Raw genomic sequence first — 25,689 nt, 5'->3', positions numbered from 1 at the left:
TTTACTGATCCCGCTTCGCGTGTATCTCTTTGTCACTGGAATTCTCTACCTGGTGACGGTAGAATTACTTCTCTACGATTGGGACCACCTCTGGATTCCCTAGGGGTTCGATGGGTGATAAACTGCTAGCGGGGCTATTTTATGCAGCAGGGACAGGGGGACATTTCATTCCGACCCGGCAGGCCTGAGGCCGCCTCGGCACCCGTGCTGGTTGCTGCGGTGCTTCAATCCCGCCATCGATTCTCACGTTTATTTTAACAAAGAACAAGCTGCTAAATAAGCGTGACTCACCGAAGCACGCATAAGGCAATTATAAAGTTCTGAGCAAGGCTGCTCAGTTTGCAGTTATTCCCCCGTGGAGCTGGCTTTTGAGGAAATCCTCAGTCATTTCAAGTTTGAAACGTCCCCGTGCTGCAGAGGAAAAAAAGTATGCACAGAGCAGTAACTGATTCCATGGGCTGTTGTATGGGTACGGGCTGTTCTGGCTCTTCATGTGGGGAGAGGGGAGGAGTATCTGCTGTAGTGCATTCTGCAGTAAAACATGATTGCTTACAGGCTGTGTAATCCTGTCATTGTGGAATTAGTTGAGTTTTTTGGTCACGTGGAAGAGGAACTAAACAGAAATGTGTTATTGTTGACAGAAGCAGAAAAATTGCCGCTGTCCTTAAAACCATTGTGACTACAACTTGCATTAGTGGTTAAATTGAGGAAGCGTTTTCTGTTGTTGTTGACCATGTATGTGAGCGTTTCTTTTTTGGGGAGTGGGAGGAGGGTGGGTTGAATAAGAGTAATTTTAGAAAGTCAAACAAGCCTGAAGATAATTTCTTAAATATAGGCCCTAATTCTTGGCATTTTATGGTTATGAGAAGTCCTAACAAATCCTAAGTGTTCTGAATGTGTTTAGATGTAGTATGAGGAAGTGAAAATGAGTACGGGGTGGGTGGATGGGAGGGTACAGTTACCACCTGCAGTGAGATAATTACTTACACCAGCAGGAGAAGTATGCAGGCTGGTCCTTTGCTGCTGTAGACCTCAAGCAGAGTATCAGAAGCAGTCACGCTTGACCCACAGTTGAGCTTGCAGTTGTCTCAGATTTTCTTTTCCCCTTCCCATGTGTGTTTGACTGATTTAACGTAGCTAGGAAGTTGGGGGTTTCCAAAATCAGTCTGGGGTAATTTCAGATGGCTTTGCATCCGTGGTGTCTGAGAAGGCCAACATCCTTTATTTGAATATTAAGGCTCTACTAAAGTAACGTGGAACTTTGTTGGTTGATAAGTAAAAACATTTCAAACCTGTGTAGTTGTAATGAAATTAACTACACTGAGTCTGCTTACAGAGCGTTACAAAATGAATGTGATTATCTCTTTTCCTCTTACCCCCAGTTTTAGTAATAATCCAAGGTATCTTTAGTGTGGAAACAAGATAGCAGCACTAGTGAGGAGGAAGTGTTGGGTTCTAGCAGTGTCATTTGTTGCTGGAGAACTCAAATTAAGCTATAGCCAAGGAGAAGAGTTTTATTTCTGACCTTCCAACTATGGGTACTTATCTTGTTTAATTTAGAGAGGGAAAAGCAAACAGAAAATGCATATCAATAGTATGGAAGGAACGTATGTTGGAGGCTGGTAATACAGACATTCAGAAGCTCTGTTGTTTTTCAAGCTGTGGTTCAGCATGACAGTCTGTGTGCGACTGAAAGTTTGGAGAAGTCAAGGTGGGACTGCATCAAAGTATTCAGGGAGAATGGGAAGATAACTTCTTGTTTTCCTCATGTCTTCAAATATGTTTTTATGGAAATTGTGATAGTCATCTTAAAAAATAGTTGCGAGCTGCTTTGGAATACCCAAAGTCACATTGCAAGGATGTGTATCCTGTGTCTCTGTTTCAGCTTCAATATTTTGGCATAGGAGTCTGGAATTCCATGTGGTGTTGTCCAAAAGACTCATTGAATATTACAATGAGGCTAAGTTAGATACCTGTTAGATTCCTATCCAGTTACTGGAGTGTATAGGATATAAATTCACAAGAGGATGAAGGACTGGTTTGTAGTAATAGGTATGTTATGATGTAGAGCCGAAAAGCAAAGCTCTCCAGTGACTTAATTCTTTTTCTCATGAGGTACCTGGTGAACTCCAGATTTTTGTTAGGGATCACAAAATGATAAAATCAGGATCTTGATTTTTATTTTTAAATAAATATACATATATTATTTTACAGACAAGAGAAATCTGTTGTTCCACTTCCTGCTGTCTCTGAAAGATCAGGGAATCTGAATGTATGTGTGCAGGAATGTGTGTTGCAGCTTGTGCAGGACCAGTGAGCCTCCTCTGTAAAGCAGATAGGACTTAATTTTTTGGTTGAGATTGACCAGCCACGTTTGTTAGTGGCTGAAAGGCAGTGGAGCTGCTTCTTTGTGTTGTACAGACTTGGTTCAGCACTGATTGGAAGATGGTTGAGGTTTCCTGGAGTGATTTGAAAATAAAATTGAACAGTATTTAATTATGCAGTGACAGATGTCTGTGCAGAAGGAAGATGGCAGAGTATCTGTGCATGCTTCAGCTGCTTAAGGGGAACGAAAGTTTTGACTCTTGAAGATGCATATAATTTATAGAAAATATTTGCCTAACTTCACCTGTGTTGTTGTTAGAGAGGGAAAACCTTGTAATCTGAAAGAAGCTTTCACTCGATAACTTCCTTTAACATCTTCATCATAAATGTGAGAGAAACAGTGTGATTCCAGAAAACGATAGGCTATTTAAAGTATGAGCAAGAAATGTCTGTAGAGAATGCCTGCTCTTGTTTAAGAGTTTGGAATATATAATGCCGTGTGGTCAAATGAATGTGGAAGAGCCATGTAGGCCTAGGTAGGACAAAAGTTCGGAAGAATGGATGGAAACAATGTGAACATGCAGAATGTGCAGTAGTAATTGTCATTTTGGTCTTCTGTTGTGTGTATGGGAACAGAGTGACTGCGCGGCTCCTCTGTGTGTGAGACTCTAATAGTGCTGATGTCAGTGTAGTAATAAGAAATGGTATTTAGATGGAGGAATTCTATAGTGGGGAAAAATACACGAAGGCTAGATCCAGATACTTCTTTCAATGGATGCGTCGCTTGGGTACGTGTACTTTCTATAATGAAGCATGTCAGCTTCAAGCTGAAGTTGAGTTGTTCTTTTCTGTAGCATAGAAAGTGATAGAAAGCTTTACCATTAAATGCTTCAAATAAGAAAGAAAGGCAACAGGAGAGAAGATGGGTTTGTTATTGTTTGGAAGGGACATCACAATAAACATAGCTTGCCTTAAACTTAACTGCGTTTTGGTTGTGTTGTTGTTGTTGTTTGCTTGTTTTCTTGCTGGTTTCTCTTTTGCTTGTGACTCTGTCAGTACTGTGCCCAAACTATGCACTGCTGTAGGGATTCCAAGTGTAGTAGTTGTCTCTGGATGTTAGATTTGTCTTTTTTGGACTAATTTCATACTCTTCTCAACCTTTAAGAGGCAGCTGCTTCTAATAGTGGAAGAAGAACTGCTTGTACTTTATTCTTCCTTCCCTTTTTAACTTCTCTGAAATGGAGAGCTGAGATTCTTGCTATGTCTGAAAGGTTCTTTTCTATCATGAATCATCTTGAGACCCAGGAAAGAGCAAGAAGATGGCTATGTGAGGAATATTTACTACCACATGGTGTCATTCAGCATGGCAACTGTTAAAATGAATCCTAAAGTTGGGCATCGTGATAGAATACAGTATTTTGGTTGATACAGAACATCTCACCTTCTATCTTACCTCCTATCTCTTTTGGTTTGGAGGGATGCTTTATTTTTGTGGGTTTTTTTCTTCTGCAGATAGCCCCCCAGCCTGAACTTTTTCACTTCTGTGAGCAAAGGAAGGCTGTGGATGTTAGACCTAAATAGCACCGTGACAGAGGGGTGGAAACGTGGGTATAAAGGCTTGATTGCCGCTAGAAAATGAGAAAGACAGGTGTCCCTGAAGGTGGTTTTTTTATTTCCTGGGTTAGTATTCTGAAGTTCAAAGGTTTTGTAACAAAGGTGATAGTTACCAGAACAGACGTTACTCTTGTGAAGTGATAAACTTTTAAATGCAAACACAATAACGTATTTTTATTTTTGCATGCAGTGGAATCTGACCTTTTCTCCCCCCTCCTTTTTGCATTGAAAACAAGTTGAGGTTATGCTCTGCAATTGCACCTTACAAATCCCATAAAAAGTGTGCTCACAGGTAAATTCCATAGCAACACCTTAGGAAGGTGCTGAGTTGTATTTTTCTTCTTGCAGATAACAGACCATTCCTGACAATATCTTTTATTGTGTTACTAGTAAAAATAGTTGGGAATTTTTTATTACTATTATTCTATTTGGTGTCACGGGAAATTCCACTTGTTGCAGTGATACTGATGTTGAAAAGAACATTGGAAACACTGCTGAAACAAATAAGAATGACTGGCTTGTACTCCAAGTGTTGAATGAAAAGATTGTTTTGCACTCAGTGTTTTCCTTGCAGGACTCCAACGTGATATTTCCTGTCCAGGAGTGACAGTGATAAGTTTGGCTGTAATCATGAAACATTTGGCTGAACAAAGAGTGATATTGGGCAAGAGGGATGATGCGAGCTTTTACTTCTGGAGCACACACTGCCCAACTTTGTTCCAGTATTTTGCTCCTGGCTTTAGTGGTATTTTGTCTGTACTGCTACATTATGATGAATTAATGAATATAGTAAAATATGGTGTGTGGTAGGGGGTAGTGGAAGTAAGGCAGAAGTGGTCTTTGGCAATGATTCAAGTTAAAATGTCGCTCCTTTTTTTTCATCGTTGCTGTGGATTTAGTTAGGAATCCACAAACTTACTTAGGTATCTGGAAATTTTGCAGACTAATTTGCTTAAGCCACTGAATTCTAAATGATGATGTTGTGGATAATGAAATCCAACTATCTTCCTTTGTATTCATTAGTGAGCACTTATTAGACTGTATCATCTCAGGCTTCTTTTCTTTTATCTGCATTGGATCTTGCATAAGAATTTGTGTTGCATACTGCCTCGCCTGGTGACCTGTCTGACAGTAACCTGATAGTGATTAGTGTCAGTGACTCCAAAACAAGAAGTTAGTCTCCTGAAAGTCACAGTATAACAGTCCTCATCATTTTGCAAAATAAATAGAATTATATAAATTTGTAATGTTTTATGAAGACCAGCAAAAGTTGTTTACTAGCTCTAGTTATCTAGGGAGAAGGGAGTTGAAATACAGATTTTGTGGTTAATTGAATATCTCTTGTTTTCCCTTTTTTTATAGCTATCAAGTGCAAATCCTGTGTATGAGAAGTTCTATCGACAGGTACGTATGTTCTTGTTGAGAAAACAAACTTTATTTTACACAAAAGAATATTCTTTTGCTGAAGACTTCAGCATGGCCAGCAGTGTGTGAATGATTGAAGTTCAAGAAAAACACTGCTGACTTACAATATATTTTTTGTAGTAACTGACACTTTTGTCTGAGCTATATCAGTACAAAAGATTTGTATATGGCAGTTTGCTAGCAAATTCAACAAGACGTACATCTCTTTACAATCAGACTGTTAGCTATTGGAATGGAGTAAACCCTTGCCAAACACTGTGCTGATGTGGGTTTTTTTTCTATTTATAAATGAAACTGACTTGTTGTGTTTGTAGACCAGTCAGGTTTATGTAAGACTTACATTGCTCCTTGTTTCTCCAGAGGTTCTTACCCGCTGCTGTAAGGAGTGAGCTTGGGATGAAAGGCAACTGAATGCCAAAAGAATACGTGTAGTTCTTGCAGCTTCACTCAATAGATATAAATGTTTTGACTTTGGAATTTTATTTATCACTTGCCTTTTTATATATTTTTTTATATTTAGATCCAGAAGAAAATAAAAAGTTTGTTTTCATAAATACAGGGTTTAAAAAAAAAAAGTAGGTATATAAAACCATTTATCAACTTGTCAAGCCTCAAAAAGTTGAGCTCTCACCTCTTAAGAAGGACTTTTCTCCACTAAAGGGGAGTTTGGGAGTTTCAGTTTTGAAATTGCTAAACAAAAAGAGGGAGTTTAGCTTGGTCAAAGTCAGCATGGCTTATGAGAGTTGAAAGAGAGAGTTTTGTAAGGGTGATACTGTCTTTCAATCTGATGAACAAACTTTCTCTCTCTCTCTAGGAATTCAAGTCCTTTAGAGGCTACCATCTTATGGTTATCATTAGAAGGTCACAAGAAAAGACAAGGAACTCACTTTTCTCCATGTTAGATTTCCTAGCTCCACATGAGTGGCTGTATGACTTGCATAATCTTAGCCACACACCTGTCTGTTTCTTCTTCATGGTTGCAATTGCTTAATCACTAAAGTATGAAACAAAAAGTTGGATGTAGAAAGGGAATTACAAGCACAAATGTGATCCAGCTTCTGAAGTCACTTAGAATCTTGCATTCATTGGCTTCTACAGCCTAGTGACATTGGAGCATTGTTGTCTGGCAGCCTCAGCTGTATACAGTCACAGGGATTCCTTGAATCTGATGTTGCTGTTAGTTATGTTGTGTCAGTGGATTTGTTTTCCATTGAATTAGTCTTCTGACTTACTCAGCCAAACGCTTTTTTCTGCAAGCATTTGTACTAAAAAGTAGCTTTGGAATGTACTGTCTAAACGCTTTCAGTTGCACATGATAACTTTTTCCTTCTCCTCCTTTATATAAGGAGATGTCAGCTTTCAGAATAGCAGTGTTAGAAAGACATTTCCCTTTGTCTTATAGTACTAGTACAGCATGTCTTGTTTCTCTCATACTTGAAGCACTTAAGAGCATTCTGTACAAATGAAGAATAAATTCATCACCTGAAATAGCACTGATGCTTAGTACTCCTCCAGTTCCATCATAAACTTAGTCATTCATTTTACACAGTATGTACTGTGAAATCAAAAATAAACACAGCTGATACTGTGTTACTCTCTCTTTGCTGAAAGAGATTCTCCCAGTGGCTATGTTAACCTGAGTATTCTGTGCTAGCTTTTTGAGAGCCTCTATAAAAAGACTGCATCAATTCAAAAGCTGGTTTGTGATGAAAGTTGGCTTTTTTTTTTTTCTACCCCCAGGTTGATTCTGCTAATACTGGAAGAGTGTTAGCTTCTGATGCAGCTGTTTTCTTGAAGAAATCTGGATTGACAGACTTGGTACTTGGAAAGGTATTTAATGACAAGTATTTAATTATCCTGTCTCTTGCTTCAGTTAGTGTCCTCTGTAAATTAAAATGCCTTGGAAAGGTATGGCAGGATACATGATCTTCCCTAATGTGTTTTCAGTAGTGCTATTTAATAGTTTCAAACTTCAGTACCTATGCTTATTCTACTGTATATGTTACTTGTGATGGAAATTAAAACAGCATTTAAATTTGTCACCACGAATAATTGCTATAATAAAAGTTCAGAACTGGACTTCCATCCAAGAATTAAATTGTTTTTAAAGCGAGTGAGAACTTGCCAGCTTCCTCTTAGTGTTTTGGAATACCTTTGACTATTGTTTTTATGTTTTAGATTTGGGACTTAGCTGATACTGATAGCAAAGGAATCTTGAACAAACAGGTATGATTGTATGATGAATGAGGTTACTCTAATTGCTAGCAAACCTTGCAATAAGATAAACATTAACATTTCTGGTTCAGGAAGGCAGTTCTTCTAATAGGATTTTTTTTTCTGGTATGTACTCCCCATTTCAGTGTAAGCTATAATAAATTAAGTACCCTTCAGCTACCTCATCTGTTTCTCTTCAAGTCATAAAATGAGCTGCTGTGTAGGTGTGCAATACAACAGAGGAATAATTTAAGATCTAATGTACTGTATGTACTATTAAGGTAATTTTTCCTCTTAATCTTGGGGGTAAAAATACAGAAATTAAAATTCTATACAATCTTCAAAATCCCCATTTATCTAATTTTGTTGTATTTCACATTGGTGCATTCTGTTTGGACTTGTTCTTTCAAAGCTGCAGCTGTGAGCAGTATGTCAGTCAGAGGTGCATATGGTTTGAAGTGCAGTTACTTAAAGAATGGCCTGCAGAGAGTTAGTGTCTTTAGTCCACGGTCAGAAAAGATGCTTGTAGCATCTATTAAACAAATCTTTCATCAGCCTCCCAATGTGGTTCATCTCTTTCATATGCTGTACGTTTCTTCCCTCCTCCACTGCCAGCTGCCACCTTTGGGGTTAACTCAGTTCCTTCAAGATAAACAACTGTACTCACTACGTCAGATTCTTACTTCTCTGTCATAGAAGAACTGACTGCAGAGAGCTAATTGTACTAGCTGGGAAGCTACTAAATGCTTGAAGCTTTTGATTACAAGTTTTACCTCTCTGGAAGAATTCAGTATTTTTTTGACTGCTGCTTTCTGTCATTTTGTGACTCCTACCCTTCCAAGCTATTTGTGACCCATGTATATATAACAATACTAGAAAAACTCTTAATTCTTGCTCTTGAGTATTTTCATATAATAAAACTGTTACAACTGTTATTTTTCCTGTAGGAATTTTTTGTAGCTTTACGACTTGTAGCATGCGCACAGAATGGATTGGATGTTTCCCTGAGTAGTCTTAATTTGCCTGTTCCTCCACCAAGATTTGTAAGATATTTTTTTTCATATACATATTGACTTATTAATAAGAAGCTTTGAAGTTAACAATTAGGAGGACTTGTTATAAATAGCAAATATTTCTTAAAAAAATGTTGCAGGGAAGGGGAAAACAGGAGAATGTGGAATTAGAATAAGGTGCTACGTGTTCTAGAGGGGTTGTAAATGTAAAATTGTATGAAATTAGAACATATGGCACTTGTTCTATTAGTGTTGTCCTTAATGGAAGGAAGGTTTTAAATTTCTTACTGTAAATCTTGATCCCCTTAACTAAAGTATGCATGACTAAAATGCTTTGAGAAGCAATGATTTCTCAAATAAGGGAGTAGTTTTGAAATGTCGGAATTACTTATTTTTTTTTAAAGTAGGTTTTTTCTTTTTTTTTCTTTTTTCATTAGACTGATACTAGCAGTCCTTTGCTCCTCAGTGGAACAGCATCAAGTGATGTACCATGGGCTGTTAAGGTAAACAAAATATCATGCCACTACTTAAAACAGTGATGTCGTTTGTAAGGTAACACAAATCTGAGAAAAATACAGTACTGATAGCTGTAGTTCATTAAGAATGATAAATTGACATTCCTGTTAAATCTGTAGTTTGGCTAGTTCATCTAATATGTGTGGAGCTGGGAGAGGGGTGAAACCACTTGGGAAATCTTGGGAAGAAACTTGATGTATTGAGAATAGTTACTCGAGGCATGAAAATAAATGAGGACTAAATCTCAACTGATTTTGTACAAGTCTCTGATTTAAAAGAAGATGGGAAAAAAATGTAAGTTCTGCGTATCAGGAACTTCCATGTATGTTTTTCTCACTGTAGCTTTAACAAAAGTAAAGCCAATATTTTTGATATAACTAGTGCTTTGTAGCCTGCAAGTGTGACTGTTTCCATAAGTAATATTTTTCTTCTGTTCCTGCAGCTGGAAGACAAGGCCAAGTACGATGCTATTTTTGACAGCCTAAATCCTGTTAATGGACTATTGTCAGGAGATAAAGTGAAACCTGTACTCCTGAACTCAAAACTGCCAGTGGATATCTTAGGACGAGTAAGAATAGCTTTTTATTGTTATTTATCAATTAATTATTAATTCACAGATAATAACTGTGCTGCACTCATCGTTAGCTGTTTCTCAAATCCTGTGTTTGTAGTAATAAGCCTAATTACTAAATATTGTCATCTGGAGTGACCACACATATAATTGTTAAACTGTAAAAATTTTCTTTGATATTTTGATAGATTACCTTTTGTTATAATGCATCAGTTTTGTGTATACTTCAACACTTTGTTTTGGACAGGGTTCGGTTAGTGCTCCAATTTCAGACTCTTCTTTTGCATGGTCTGTATGAATGTATATCACTTACTGAAGCTGCTGTTACATTGGTATGACTTTAGATATAGTGGAAGGAGACTGTTCTCACATTTGTTTTTTAATGATGTAAATAGGCAAACACTACAGTTTAGGCAAATATCCCTATATTCCTCTTTTTATTGGTAGGTGTGGGAATTGAGTGATATTGACCGAGATGGAATGTTGGATCGCGATGAATTTGCAGTTGTAAGTATCCTATGTGTCTTGGAATTTTGAAAATGGAATGACAGAAGCTTAAAATGGATTAATTGTATGTTAGATTCTGACTGTGCGGTTTCATTTATTTCCTTTATTCAGAGACTTTAATCAAATTCTACTACTAACTTAACATCAGCTTATTGAATGTACCATTGCACAACAATAACTTTCCCTCTGGGCTAAATGAAATATTGTGAAAAGATGCTACAAAGTTATTTCTTAAGTGATTCTTTCTCTCCCTTCACATGTTTGTTTCTTTGTATGTATGTGTTCAGGCCATGTTTTTGGTGTACTGCGCACTGGAGAAAGAACCAGTGCCAATGTCCTTGCCTGCAGCTTTGGTGCCACTATCCAAGAGAAAACCTATTACTGTTCCAGGAGCGATGCCGTTAATTCCTTCTTCAGCATCTTCCAAAGATTCTCATCAGTCCTTGCCACCTGTAGGCATTTTAGCTGCCAAAACACCATTAACACAGGTATAATTCTGAAGGAAATTGGGATCAAAGGATTTGTTCTTAATGTTGTGCTTTGGGGTCTGCCTATATGAAGAGTTTTGGTAAACATTTTTTATTTCCTTCTCCTTGCCCTATTGATGATAAAAATTGAGGAGGCTGATGGGAAGACCAGATTAAGAGAAAAGATAATACAAAATTTCTTCAGATGCCTTCAAATTTAAACAGTTGGATAAAAGTATATTATTTAGTGAAGATTTTGAGGATATTTTAAAAATAAATTGTTTCAAAGCATCTAGCTCAATCCAAAGATCAGAACACTAGGAAAACAGTTTAAAAATGTAGTCCAAGTATGCGTAGGCAGAACGTGTGTTCTGACTGAATACTGATTTGAATATGGACAGTTTTTAAAACAAATTGTGATAGGAGTGTGTATGTACTTGCATGTTGTGCATGCAAGCAGTTTGAAGAAGACATTAATGAAAACAATAGATAAATGCAAGCTATGGAAGAAAAAGAAGACAAAAGGTCTAGCACATCCATTGAAATGCTTGAGATCTGGTGCTTGTTGTCAATGTAGTTACTAAGAAACTTAACTCCAACAGAAAAGCATCTTATTGAATCCCGATTGCTTTAGAATCCAGAATTTGGGAATATGTCTTTCCAAGTGGATTATAATTTACTGGTTATATTTAAAAGCAAATGTTGAGAAGGGAATCTGAGGTAAGAACTGAAGTACTTGAATGCGTAAGGTGCTGCTTGGATATTTGGGCACCTGTATTTGAGTAATCAACAGAAAATTGTCACCTTAGGTGTGGTGGTTCCAAGACTTGAATCAGGCGGTTTACTTGACTAGCTTAAGCCTGGGTAGTGTATGTATTACAAAGCTCTGCATTCTGGATGAGTGTCTTGGTGTATGTTTGTTTCATACAGCACCATTTGGGATTTGTATATTAAGTGTCTTTATACACTTAAATTATTATCCACAAGCATGCATGTATGCAGAAGCTGAAGCAACTTTTGCTCATCCTCCCCCCATCTTTATATAGTAAATAGTATAGTATTTGGAAAAATTGCTGAAGTAAGAAATGTGGCTGTAACTCCTGTCTTCGCCTTGATGAGAACTTCAGACCTACGATTTAGAATGTCCCAACTGTTAACTCTGGGCTTGGCCAGTTCTTCAGTCCTTCCAGCTAAAGCTCTCCAGCTGTTTACACAGCTCTTTACAGAGGAATGAAGTTGATAGAACCAGACTTTGGGTACAGTGGTGAGCGCAAAACCCCATGCTAGGAGGAGATCTGGGCCCAGGGAATACTTCTATTGCATAGCCAAAGAAGTAGAGCAGTATCAAACAACTGTGGTCTTTCACTGATGCCAATATTCCTGCTTTTGGAGTCTTATAGATGCCTATACATGTCTATTTTGGATGATAAAAGTGATTCATAAACTAGGCACCTATATCACTTTTGAAATATGTGTTGTAGTCCCTAAATTATGTAACTCTGAAAGTATGTAACTGTCTGAAAACAGAACTGTCTTTATCTTAGTATTGTGGGTTTTGTTTTTCTCTCTACCTCTCTCCCTCCCTTCTCTTTAGTGGGTTGTATCGCCTGCAGACAAAATTAAGTATGATGAGATCTTTGTGAAAACTGACAAGGACATGGATGGATTTGTGTCAGGTGTGGAAGCCAGAGAACTATTCTTGAAGACAGGACTGCCTTCTGCTCTGCTTGCACATATCTGGTAGGGATTATTTTCCCATGACAGCTGTTTAGGCGATGGCATGGTTCTTGCTCTTTCCTTGCACTTTTTGTGAAAAGTTCTATGTTGACGTGTATGGAAAATGAGAGCTATTTTCATATACAATAGCATGGCCTCTGTATTAGCAGCGGTAACTTAATTTGCTTCTACTTTTAGATAGAAATAGGGGGGGAAATAGGTTAATGCCATGAGTTATTCCCTAGCTAGAGGAGGTAAAGAGCCTAAAGAGATGGCTACAAACAAATACTGCATTTAGCTAAATGCCTCTCTTTAAAGCACCATAGTGTTACTGTGTTTGAACACTGAAACTGTTCATCTAAGAATTATCTGTATGAAATTCTTGGCGTTCAAGACTCAGAGTCCTTGTAATTTTGTGAATCATTTGTCCTTCATTGTAGCCTGTATATTATAGCCTGTAGTGACACCTACTGTGTGGTCGTATTTTTTTCTAAATTTTTCCCCGCTATCAGCTATTGCATGGCACTCTGATAGCAAAAACATTGCTTTTTTTTTTTTTTTTTTTTTTCAAAGTATGGTTAGTATAATTTAGGAAGTCTGGGAAAATGAAATAAACTGGCTGTGGAAAGTTCTTTAATTTAGCAAGTAAATTCAGCTACAGATATCCATGTGTTGCAACTTGCAGGCCTAGTTCTGCCTTTTACTAGATCAATAATTATTCTAACAAAGCTGTGAAACTTAGCACGAAAAGAGGAAGTGGTTGTATATGTTTCCATATTTATTACCATTGTTTACTTGTGTTTTGAATTATTTTTAATAGAGGAGATATACAATAGCAGTTTTCACAATTCTAAATGAAAGAAAGTATAACATGAAGAGTTGTACTTCTAGAAATGAAGATTTATTTCATGTGCATTTCTGTACAGGGCTCTGTGTGACACAAAGGACTGCGGAAAGCTTTCCAAGGAACAATTTGCTTTGGCTTTCCACTTAATTAATCAGAAATTAACAAAGGGCATTGATCCGCCTCAAGCTCTGACTCCAGAGATGATTCCACCTTCAGACAGGAGTGTCACATTACAGAAGGTAAGGATGGGTTTGCATGCTTGGTATTAATTTCAAAGGCTGCACAGGAGGCACTTCAAGTAGTGGCAAACCTTAAGTTTATCGTAGTATCAGGAAGAAAACAAGAATTCACAAAGAAGTGACAAAACACTGCTCCATTCATGTTTTGAGATGAAGCTGTCATTTATTACACCTGCCAACCAAGCAGAGAGATCTTATGTTGAGAAAGCATTATTTTCTATTTTAAAAGAATAATCTTTTTCCTATCTAAAGAAATCTTAGTTTGCACCTGAAGTAACACGCACAAGTTCTGTTTTTGTCCTAATGTGTTTTTCAATTATCTTTTACATTTCTTTTTTTCAGTAACTCTCAAAATGATGTGGACTAAATGAAGTTTATGTATTTCAAGTTTAAAAAGTAAATATCCACCATTTTATTCTTCACAGATGGTTTAAATATCTTGATAGCCTGTTGATTGCCATCTGTCTTAATCTAGCAGTGGACTATACCTCAACAGTTCAAGTTACGTTTATCAGAATGGCAGAAGTCATGGCAAATTCTTACTTGTTTTATGCATCATAAAGTCTTATGTTGGTTACCTTTTCTTGGTTGTGCAAAGCATAGACCTAATTCTACAACTTTCTTGAAAAGAATGAAAAATCAGCAACTGAAAAAGCTAGAAACTCAAAATTTGGCACTACTTTTGAGTTTCTGTAATTGAAATCTTATTTCTTTTTTACATTCTGTTTTTAAAAAGTAATTGCTTTATTTGCAACTCTACTAATCTTTTTTGTATGTTTGCTTTCCTTTCTATGTCTCTTTTCTAGTTTGGACTGTTTTTTCCATTCTGCACCACTCTGCTTTTCATCCTTATTATTCTGTCAGTTTGTTAACTCTGCTTTCTCAAGGTTAGAGAATCTTTGCTTTTCTAATATTTACTGTCTGTTGGTTTGATAATGAGCATCCTTCTAAGACTCTTAAATAACCACTGAAATAGTGCAGCACTTTTCTGAAGCGTCACAACTTGTTGCAATCTTAAATTATTACTGGTTTCCAGTGTTCTTCATCTGGAAGAATCTCAAGGTGCTTTGCAAATCTGAGCTAACGCAGTGTACATAATTCACTCTTGTGCAGAAAATGGTTTCTGGGGTAGACCTCTGTGGCTGTTACATGTTGGCTACATGTACTGCTGAAGGTTACAAAAGAAAGTGCTTTGCATTACCCTGTTGAAATTGCTGGGGAAGTGATGGTGGTTGTAGCCCAGTGTGGCAGGTGACAGTTTCCATTAGGTCTGATATCCGTGTGATTACTGATTATGTTTCAGAAAATGTAGTGGTCAGAACGCGTTAGATGAAATCAACATTGTTTACTGCTATTCTGTGTACGTTGTCTTCCCAGAACTCTTAAAGACATCAGTTGAATTTTGCAGTGATTTTTGCAGTGATTTTGCATTGCTAACACAAAAGATAGGAATATTATGAAAGAAGGTAAGAGATATCTTTTAGTTAGCTGTATAAATACTTACCCAGAACTCATTTCACTAGATGAGCTAAAGGCTTAGCTCATTTTGAGATTTTCCAAAAGAGATGCTGTCTTCTTAGTGGATATGGACGAACTTAATTGTTCAAGAACTGAACAAAAGGATAAGCAAGAGTTGTGGGCAGAAATAGACCTTTTTTCTGGATTTCTTGAAATGATGTGTCTTAGTTAGTAAAAACAGGTAGCATTTCTCGTCTGGTTTACCAGTATAAGGGTAGTAGCAGAAATATCAGTAACCACAATAGTAATCCATTATGTTCTTGAGGTACGGAAAGTTAACTTGCAGTCCTTCTTCGTAGGTGTTCAGAATTCATGTGCTGTTTCATATTGCTGTTCTCTTATATTTGGTGTCCTTGCGGAATTTCATTACCACAATAGTATAACTTTTATTTTTATTCTGAGGTTTGAATGCAGATCCCGTAAATGGGAATGAGCAGCAGCAGTCTAGTATTTGTTGCTGTGTGTTTTTTACCTAAAAAGTCACAAAACCAGCTCTTGCATTACCAGCTGTAAAACTTACGCATGCTTTCAAGTTCCTCTTATGGAATTGTGACTGAGATTAACTTTTATTAATATTTTGAGTTTAAAAACTTGAAGTGTTGCTTGCATGTGTGGTGTTGTGTGTTAAGTGGCAGCAAATCATTCCAACTTCTGTCACTTTTAAACTTGTACATTAAAGCTAAGAATGGCCTTTGTGGACCATGTCCCTCCCCAAAGTTCTCCTGAAGAACTGAAAATACAGTGGTACTACATTTTGTTCAAATTTGATGCTAGAGCTACCATTAGACAAGAAAGTCCAGAAAGAATTTGCACTTGTGGCTAATACCACCATATTTTCCTTCCTTCTTCTTCCTAGAAGGAAGGACTTCCTTGTTAGAACACCATGAGCAACTCAGCAAAACTCCTATGTAATTCTTGAGAATAGGATTGAACTTCATAGCTATTTTGCCAGTTTGAGACAGTGTACAGTAACCAGTTTAAGAATAGCTGTATGTTTTTTTATTCTCAATTTGTGCCATTTGCTCTAATAAAAATATGTATGAACAATCTGTAGTTGTGCTGAATAATATTCTCTGCCAGTATGTGCTCAGATTTACTGGTTAGGTCTTTGGTTGACTAAAGATTTCTCACTTTTTTTCCGCAGTATACACATGAATAAATAAGTAGTTAATAGCATCTTGGTTTATCTTCAGAGAAAGATAAATCTTTTTCTGCTGAATTTAAAGGTGTTAATTTGTGTTATTTTTGAGATATCACCAGCTGAATGTTTACGCTTGCCCTCTGAACTTCTGGTTTTTGTCCCAGATAACTTTATTCAAAGCTTGAAGGAATATGTGTATTATAGAATGTAGTTACTATGTCTGTGGCTTCCTAAATATGTGTGTGTTTTGTTCAGGCATAAAGGAACAATTACAGCATTTGTTACCTTTTGTCTTTAAAACTTGTTCCCTGGTCATTTATTTATACATTTTTGAATTCAAAAACATATACATAAAGTCATGAATGTATCCATAACTGGTATTATAGTAGTTGTCTTATTATAAAGTTGTTAAGGCAGTAAGAACTCATGGGCATAAATTACCTATAATTCTGCATTATCAAAGTTTGAATCAGTATTCTGGGGATTTGTGTTAATCTAGCTAGATATGACTTGAAGCATTGCAAACAAAGTGTTTTTACTTGGCATCAGGAGGATCACCAAGGTGAAGAAATACATGTATCAGTAGTAAATAAACCAAACCAGTTTTAAATGAGGTAGGAAACCGGCTAAACGTTAACCATAAAATAAATTTAATTTTAAAACTAGACTCTTTTTGTATGACTAGGTGTGCTTTTGTGGAAGACATGCTGTCAAGAATTTACAGGAGACAAACTTGTTTTGTATTACGAAATTCAGTGGGCGTACAGTATATTCTTTCAATATAGCAGCTGAGCTATTTTTTTTTTTTTTGCTTTTTTTAAGATGGAAGATTTGAAAAGTAATGCTACAAACAGTTGTTACTTTTGTGTTTCACTTGTAAAGTGAAGGTAGGTGTCAGACTGCATAAACAAACTTGTTTTTTTTCTTTCAGAGTACTCAAGGACTGAATTCTGTAGCAGATTTTTCTGCAATTAAAGAACTTGATACATTAAACAATGAAATAGTAGACCTGCAGAGGTAGGTAAAGGAGGGGTGTCTGGTTGTTCTATTTACTCTTTGCTTTTTCCACAAAAACAAACAAAAAAAAAACAGTGCATAAGAGAAAACCAGAAGGTAATATAGTCTGTTATCAATGGTAAGCAAATTGATAAATTTATTCTAATGATGTTTAACCCTTCTATTCTTTGCTAACTCATATGACTGCATTTAGTAACAGCAATACTGTGAAAATTCTGTCCTTGGTGACTTCTGGGCTTGTTTCAGAGACCTAGCATCCTGAGATCCACATATTCTCTTTTGTTCATCTTTATTGCCAGATGAAAATACAGGAGATCTTTAGGATGTGGGAGTCAGAACACAAATTAGTATAAGATGCCTTTGATTTCTAGAGCGAATCTTAGGGACTTTTTCCTAGTGGAGGTTGGGAATTGAGACAGGAAGGCTCAAGAAGGATGTAGGGTAGAGAGTCAGGAGGTGGCAGTTTACATAAGGACTTACATAAATCAGCTAGAATTTTTCTGGTGGTAAAGATAGACATGCTTGCCTTCTGTTTGGCGAAATTAACTTTTGCACTGTAAAAATAGTTTAAGTTAAAGGTAGACAGATGCTTAGTTTCCAAAAATTGTTTCTAAGCTAATTGAGATTATTTCAAGTCACTGAGAAAATCAAGTTCATGTGTATTGTATAATCTTTAACATACTGCCAAGACATAGCAGATACTCTTCTTTAGTGATTTTTTGATACTATTGTAAATGTACTGTAAGTTCATTCTATCAAAAACAGTTAAGGTGTTTTGTCTTGATGACAGTGTGTCTTATTCATGTCACTTGTAGGAATGTTTTAATTTGGCAATGTGTCAAAGCACAACCCATTTTCTAAATAGATGAATATTTTTGCACTTGAACTGCTTGTTACTCCCACTGCCTCCTCACTTGTCCCTGCCTTGGCTTCCTCTGTTCTTTCTTAAGTTGTATTAATACCAATTTTGGATTTAAATATATATTAACCTAAAATTTGATTTGCAACTACACGTATTTGTTGTTAGAAAGAGATAAATTGTTCACTAGCATGAATTTTTAGGTGAAGTTTTTTGGTTTTGGATTTCTTTTTATTACCAAATGTGCGTACAGCCAAACATCCAAGCCATTCTGTTCTCATCTGCTTTTTCTTTCTCATTGTGATGTAAGAAGGAACCCCATGGCCTTTGGGAAGTCGTTGCTTCCACTTCTTCAGTGGCAAATTATTTATTTGGATTATATTTGATTGTTGAAGATATTTTAGGGGCAATTATTAGCATGTTTTAAACTTTAGACAGCAGAAAGTTACTTTGTGATTTATAGGCCCAGAACAGAATTGCGGTACTAATAAATTCATTTTGATTACAGTAGCTAAATGATTGCCAAGTAAGAGAGTTACTTTGGTAGTGGAAATGTTCCTCTCCTGTACCTCACCTAAAGTACAGGTGGCAGTACTAGGCAACAGATCGGTCTTTGTGGTAGGTTTAGGAAATGTTTCATCTCTTGGGAACTCCGCATTTCAGGTATAACTGGTTAAGTATGCTTTCAGTCTTAATAGTTACCATATTAAAATGTCATCCAAACAACTTTGTTCATTATTAAACAAGACAAATTGTTTAACGATTAGACTCAATATGTAATAATTCTTACCCATGAGCTGTGGCGTATCAATGCAAGCTGCATTTCTGAGAGCCTTCAGTAGAAATTGGATCTATTTTTGACATACACGTTTAAAATAAATGGAGAAAACATCCAGAGGAATGTCCTCAAATAATGAAAAGAATGACAGTGTTGTGAAAATGCTGTTTGTTGAAAGACTGATTAAAGAATGCAGAAGTGATGTGTTTGTGTGGGAAAATGTCTGGTAACCAAGAGCTTTTTAATCTAATTTGATGAAAACATAAGATGAGAAAATGGAGGTTGAGGATCAGATGAGAAATAAAAAGCACGATGCCTATTAGTAAGACTAATTCCCCTCTGGTAGGGCAAATGACTTGCCTAGGGATGTTATGGAATCTGCATCATTTTGAGCCTGACAGCAGTACTGCTTTTTTTCAGAAGACCTTTAAATTCTATTTCCATTGCACTATATTTTTGGAAAGCTATTTCTGCATCATTTTGATCAGCACAGTGGGAGGTTAAACCGGATGTTCTTAATACTCTTTTTTGAGCCATAGAGCCTTTTTCTTCACCCAGCAAACCCTGCTTTCTTTTTGTGCATTAAAGCTAGCTGCGGCCCACAAGCGAGTGGGATTTCTTCAAACTTCACCAGTACAACATTGCTTTGTAAGTGTGAATAGTTGAGCTTAACTCAGTATATGTCACCAGAGGTGCCATCCTTTGAGTATATTGGACAGCAATAGCTGTATTTTCCTGAGTACAGGTCAGACTAGGGGGATTGTATAGCAGATAGATCAGTCTCTCAAAAGTAAGGAAATAGCAAAATGCCCCCAGGAAAAAAAACAGAGCAACCTTTCCCTGCCATATACTTGCATCAAATCTTTGTTTCAAAGTTCAGAGATGTAGAACTTCTTAGCAAGTGAGTAGTAAGAACTGTTAGCTAGCTGCTTTCTTCTAATCTCTGGTTTGTAAGTAACTGAGTTGTTACAGCTGAGAACTAGAGGGATCGAAGGGGAGGAGGAACTGAGCAAATCCTAGATGTTTTTTTTTAGCAATGCCAGAAATTCCCGCAATTGCACATGTATGTGGAAATAAGAAATGTTTGGCAACTGAGTTTTAATGATGCTACCAGGTCTATGAGCAGTCATCTATCACTTTTGGTGGAAAAGAACTGATCTATTTATTATTTTTCATTTTTAACTAGTGTTGTTCTAATTGTTAGCTATCAAGAAGTCAAGCCAGGATTATTTCATAGGTGGCTTAAATGGCTCTACTGACATGGCCCAGCTGAGCTGTCAGCTACTGCAGATGTTTCCAGTATGCTGGTACCCATTCAACAATAATACTTGATTCACAAATTGCAAAGGTTCTGGGTTTACTGATGTTATTTGTTTTGTATATCGTGAACTATGTGCATTGGGTTGTTCTTTTGTTAAATACATCAAAAATAATCATTGAAAACTAACAACAAAAAGGCCTCCTGACCTGGCTGCTACTAAGTTACCTAGGAAAATTGCATTGCTTTCCTAAATGGAGTTTGAGGTGGTTACAAATGTTGTGTATTGTCAAGGCCACGGTGTTTTTGTGTTTCCAAAGTGTTGTGCTATGGGACTATATGATCCAAGAAATCTGTCATATCCAATAATACAGTTTGGTTACTTGTTGGTTCTTTCAGTTGCTGAACATTCCTACAGGGGTATACCAGATAGTCTGTAAAAGAAATGGAGGAATTCAGAAGAATTAGTAAATTAAGTAGGTCTGTGTTACCTTTATTTGAAACAAAGATGCATTACTCAGGGTGGGGAGCAGGGAGGGTAGATGCCTTGTTCAGCCTCTATACACTTAGCTTGTTTTCCTTTGTCTGAGATTGCTGCCTAAGCTTTTTTTGTTCTTCCTGACAATAATTCTTTCACTTGATTTTTTTTTTTTTCCATTCGTTGTTTGTGTTGTGATCTGACCAGCGTAAGCTGGCTGTGGGTGGGTATCGTGGCCTGTTGCTTGCTTAATGTAGTCCAGGTTGCAAGATTTTAGTACCTGACCTGTGCTGAAATACAAGGGAAGAGAATTTCGTTTCTGATGATCTCTTCAAGCCTATCAGCAACAGTAATTTGGGAAGGCTATATATTAAGGCATACATACCTGCTTGCATTTTATTTCCTGCTCAGTTTTCATACCCAAGCTGGAAAAATAATAAAACAACTATTTGTTTATCTCGTCAATTATTCTGTCTCTAGGAATAATATGCCTGAATGCTTGTGTTTGATAAGTGTCTGAAGGCTTGATGGTATTTTTGAATTTGCCTTCTTTTTAGATCTGTGCTTTGAGATTGAGACCATTTATTTATAGAAAGTTATAAAAGACAAAAGTCAACTGGACTTATTTAAAGCATCACAACACGGAGTTGAAACATCTAAGTACAACTATGCAACAAATACTAGTTCATTGAGCTAGAGAAATGTACTAGGTTTGAAGGAAACAGTAAATTTGTGTAGAATTTCCATGACGGTATTTTTTCTGATGAATGGGGAATAGGAATTTTGGGGAAACTTGAAGGTTCACACCTACAAAATAGCTAGGCTTGTTCTTCAGGGTCCCTCTTTCCACATCTTTCTGTTCTCCTCCATGTAAACCTCTCCTTTAAGCACAGTCAGCAAGTTAATCAGATACTGAGGTAAACAATCACTGAACATGATACACAGTGATAATTTTTCTGAGTGAATGTTCATAAGGCCTATGATATCTGATTTTTTTTAATCTTCCATTGTATGTGGTTTAGCAGTAAACAAGCGTTGCTTAGGCTGAATAAAGACAGCTTTCTCAGAGGAGATGCCCCTTTTTACTTTGAGGACGGAAGAGCTTGATTTCTTGTTAGAGAAGAGTAGACAATAAGGTTCATAGTTTGGGACTGCCCATTCTGCTATTAAAATATGAAGTTAGCTTAATTTTAATACATACTAGTAATATCATTTGATAGCTTTTCCCTAAGGTAATTCATTTAGAAATGTTAGAATTTGAGCAGTGATGATCCACTGATCTTCAATGTATGTAGTCATTTTAATAAACATAAATATTTGAGTACAAAAGCTATTGTTAAAATCGCAAAGGCTACCCTACTACTTTTCTGCATCTGTTAAGGAAGAAAAGATTGCATATACTGTCTAGGAATAAATTCTTTTTTTTAAGTGAAGACTTCTGGGTTGTGTGGCTTTTTCCTTTCTTAAAGCTATTGTTATCTCTGGCTGCCAAGAATTTACTGATGGTAATTCCCCTGTCATCAGTAGTCACTTTTAAGCTTGCATAAATGTCTGTAGGGGCAGACTTGATATGACGCAGCAAATAACTATATATGGAGTCTATTAAGAATATACTGATTCCAGCAGGCTAACTTTTCTTCTTGGGACTGATCTTACCGACAAATATATCTAAAATATGATAGTCAAGGTGAATAATCTGCTAGGTTGGCCTCCTGAAAATGCTTTCAGCTGCTGTTAGCATAGGAATTACTGTATTTGCAGGGGTTAACAGATGGAATCTGATGCAATCCCTCCCACTTTTCCCAGCAGTTTTCATTAGACAAGCGCTCCATAGCAACAGTGAGATCACTGAAGACAGTATTTCATTGATTTTTCTCTCCCGCCCCCTTCCATTTTTGAGCCATTCTTATCACTAAAGTGCAGTTGGGTGAAAAGGCATCTTTTTTTTTTTTATGCAGAAGGCTTATGTGGGATTCTGTCTTTTAAATTATTTGGAAAGCAGAAATCCCTTAGATCTTTTGTGTTTAATGTTTCACTATGTATTTAAAGAGAGATACAGGTTTAGGAGGCTGGATAACTGTACCTGCTGTAGCTGATGTTCTTAAGTATTCTTGCATTGTTTGCTGGTCTTCTAGGGAAAAGAATAATGTAGAGCAAGACCTGAAGGAGAAAGAAGATACCATCAAACAGAGGACGAGTGAGGTCCAGGTAAATAAGACACAGAATTATTGCTCAGATATCTGATATTGCACCATGTGATGCTTTAATGGCAATGAGATTACTGAATCTTTAGATCGCATCACTTACTGAGTGGTGGCTAAGAAAAAGAATGTATGTTGAAGTATATTTGGTATACGAATGTGGATTAGTAGGGTTCTGCATCTTTATATAAATGTGTGAGCTCCTAGGATAAGTAATCTGCATGAGTTTTAAATGAAAAATATTCAAAATAATAGATTTTCTTTTAAGCAGGGCTATCTGGTATCTAATAAAAACTGAATAAGACGCTGTAGTGCCACAAATTAGTAAACTTAAGAAGCTGAATTAAAAGGACTTTTATGTGAGGCTGCTTCTTAGAAGTCTCAGTAATTAACCAGCTTGAGAGGAATGCTACCTAAAATAACTGAGTTCTAAAGTAATACATCTGATTTTTTTTTTTAAAGGATGTCATTGAACTTGCCATAATTTGAATAGAAAATTTGAATTTTGCAATCACCTTATGAATTAAAAATGATATGGTCAGCATCAGTGTTTAGGGTGTTAACAGTAAAAGCCCTGAATTAATACTGCAAAGCATGTTTAAATTAAATTGTAAGGTGCAGAAGCAGCTGGAATTGCAACATTAAGAAAAAACTTCAGTGTTATGTCTGATCATTTACATTTATTTCTCCTTTTGTTTCGGTAATCTTTATTAGTTCAAACACTCTCTATATGATTAAGAGCAAATAATATAAATTTCTACATTTTTACTTTGTTTTGAGGGTTGGATGGTTGGGAAAGAAAGACCAGTGTTACAACCATTGTGACTCTTGTGCTCAGCTATTTAATATCCTTAATGACTAGATGATAATTAATAGTCTGACCTTTCAGAAGATAATCAGATGCTGGCCTGTTGGTCACAATGGCAGCCAGATTCAGCAGCTGCTGGAACGCGTAGAGAAGTTGACCATTCCTGCAATTCTGGCTGTGCATGCAGTAGTCGTTCTCCTCCTCACCATGAAGAGAACCTTTTCACACTGTTAAAAATTCTTATGGATATTTCTATTTGTGCACACCTGGTGATTTTGTTAGTTCGTTCTGAAGCTTGTATGTTCATGTGAAGGTTGAGATCCCTGGTGCCTTTGTACGAGAGGTGTATAAAGCTAAATAAAACATCTGCCATTAGTATTGTGTGGCCTAAAATGTTACAGTGTTAGTGTGATCTTGTGTTTATTCTGTAGTCTTTGATAGTCAGCAGAGTCACAGAATCAATGAAATCATTGTATCCAGAGCAGTTGTGCTTGAAACAACTGTCTTAAATCTTTAACCTCTTAGTGATCACATCAACTATTTGCATCCTGCGAAATGTAAGGAGTTCTCAGTCTGTGAAGAAGGAACAGTCTATTACTGGCATGTCAGAAAAATGGGAAAGCATCAGGATGAAATGGGATATGACTCCAACATTCATTTGAGCTAGTGGCTCTCTGCCTCTGGTCTTCTTGTTCCTTAATGTTGGAGGACTTGCATGTTTCATGAAACTTTCTAGAACTTCACAGAATAGCAGTGACAGATGAAGAATATCTGTACATCATGATTTTTTTCTGATTTCTTACTCTAATGGTGATATTTCTAAAGATGATATGCACAAACTGTGTTGTAATCTGCCATTTTTGATCAAGCTAATTAGGTGGCATTACACTCAAGGGTTCGTGATGCCAGGATTATATCCGCTAACATAAATTATAATCTTACAGAAGCTTGTGTTGGATTGAACAGATCTGTATGGGGGAAGGGATAGAATGGCTATTTTTCCCCTATAAAACAACGTATATGCTATACAAAGAGAGGCTGAGAGGTAGGGACAGAAAAAGAGTTGGAGAGAAAATGTAACAAAGTGATATATTTTAATGTTTATTAAAATGTGATCTCTCAGCAATGATTAAAGACTGTTTTTCATAAGAAGTAATGGATGGAATAGCAAAGATTGAGAAACTAAGGCTTTTTTTGATTTATCCTGTGATACAGTTTGCATTTTCTTATAAATAACGGGGATAATAAACTCGGGTACGAGATGCTCTTCGTGGCAGAAGAGAACTCTGTTTTACAGAGCTAATGTATTGCTAAAACACTAATTTTTGACCACACAACAAGTATCATTTCAAAGCATCCCCTTGTGCTCTGATCACCAAGCTGCTCATCTAGTCCCAGGTGTTGGATGGAGCACAGAGTGTCTCAGCCACTAGGCACTGCCTCAAGATATGGGCTTTTGGCTACATTCCCAAGGCTCAGATCCTCCATCTAGCACTTCATATATGTATATGGTTTCTTAGTGTACCTGCAAAGACTCTGAAATAAATGGTGATTCTCCTGGTTTTCCCAACAATGATTGGGAAAGAATACCTAGAATAAAATTCCCTAGCATTCTACTGACATGAAGTCAAAAGCTGTTTCCAGTTTGAAGTGGAATATCAAAACTTTGTGAAGAGATTTTTAGATCAAATGCATTGAACTCCCGAGGGGAAAAAAAAGAAGCAGTATTTACATTCACATCTATGGAGGAAAGAAAATCTGTTTTGGAGATATCAGGTACAGTCAGGTCTCCTCAGTGCTTCTCTACTGCCATGGCTAGAACAGACATTGGGATTCAAGAAACAGTAGCAAGATTGGAAGTCATCTATATTTAGCTTATGTGTGTGTGAGAGGTGGAAGTAACAGTTCCTTTCAGCAACCAGATTGTGACTTATGTTGAGTGTCAGATGGTATTTGCTTTTTGAAGTCATGAAAAAACTGAATGGATCAGACAGGTTCTCAGTTATCCAAGTCACTAGTTCCTGTCAGAGATTTTTGCATATATTGATTTATTTTCCATAAATCAGAAGTAAGCAGTCTGGCTGCTCTAGGTTAGTCATAACATTTAAGCTGTTAATCCTCCTATTGAAGTTGATAAACGGATTTTAATTTTTTTTTTTAAATAAAAGAATCTATGT

General features: G+C 36.6%; 1 protein-coding gene and 1 long non-coding RNA gene across 8 annotated transcripts in view; one reads left to right on the top strand and one right to left on the bottom strand.

Moving 5' to 3' along the window:
* The window catches only part of EPS15 (epidermal growth factor receptor pathway substrate 15), a 43,107-nt gene that overhangs the window by 899 nt on the left and 16,519 nt on the right, over positions 1-25,689 (top strand). For all 7 annotated transcript variants that reach the window (XM_021404348.1, XM_021404347.1, XM_021404346.1 and 4 more), the window contains exons 2-13: positions 5,302-5,343; positions 7,105-7,194; positions 7,543-7,590; positions 8,526-8,621; positions 9,029-9,094; positions 9,550-9,675; positions 10,126-10,185; positions 10,473-10,673; positions 12,247-12,392; positions 13,295-13,454; positions 17,045-17,130; positions 22,639-22,711. In XM_021404348.1, coding sequence (XP_021260023.1) covers positions 5,302-5,343; positions 7,105-7,194; positions 7,543-7,590; positions 8,526-8,621; positions 9,029-9,094; positions 9,550-9,675; positions 10,126-10,185; positions 10,473-10,673; positions 12,247-12,392; positions 13,295-13,454; positions 17,045-17,130; positions 22,639-22,711 — 1,194 coding nt within the window. The remainder of the gene's footprint in view (positions 1-5,301; positions 5,344-7,104; positions 7,195-7,542; positions 7,591-8,525; positions 8,622-9,028; positions 9,095-9,549; positions 9,676-10,125; positions 10,186-10,472; positions 10,674-12,246; positions 12,393-13,294; positions 13,455-17,044; positions 17,131-22,638; positions 22,712-25,689) is intronic.
* LOC110402362 lies at positions 20,681-22,703 on the bottom strand. The gene is made up of 3 exons (XR_002441053.1): positions 22,587-22,703; positions 20,889-20,928; positions 20,681-20,793 (listed from the first exon to the last, which is right to left on the bottom strand). It is a non-coding gene; the product is annotated as an uncharacterized LOC110402362 (long non-coding RNA).

The sequence above is a fragment of the Numida meleagris genome, chromosome 7, assembly GCF_002078875.1.
Source record: "Numida meleagris isolate 19003 breed g44 Domestic line chromosome 7, NumMel1.0, whole genome shotgun sequence".
NCBI classification, from domain to species: domain Eukaryota; kingdom Metazoa; phylum Chordata; class Aves; order Galliformes; family Numididae; genus Numida; species Numida meleagris.
Note: the sequence above shows the minus strand (reverse complement) of the source record. Positions and strands in the feature narration are given on the sequence as shown.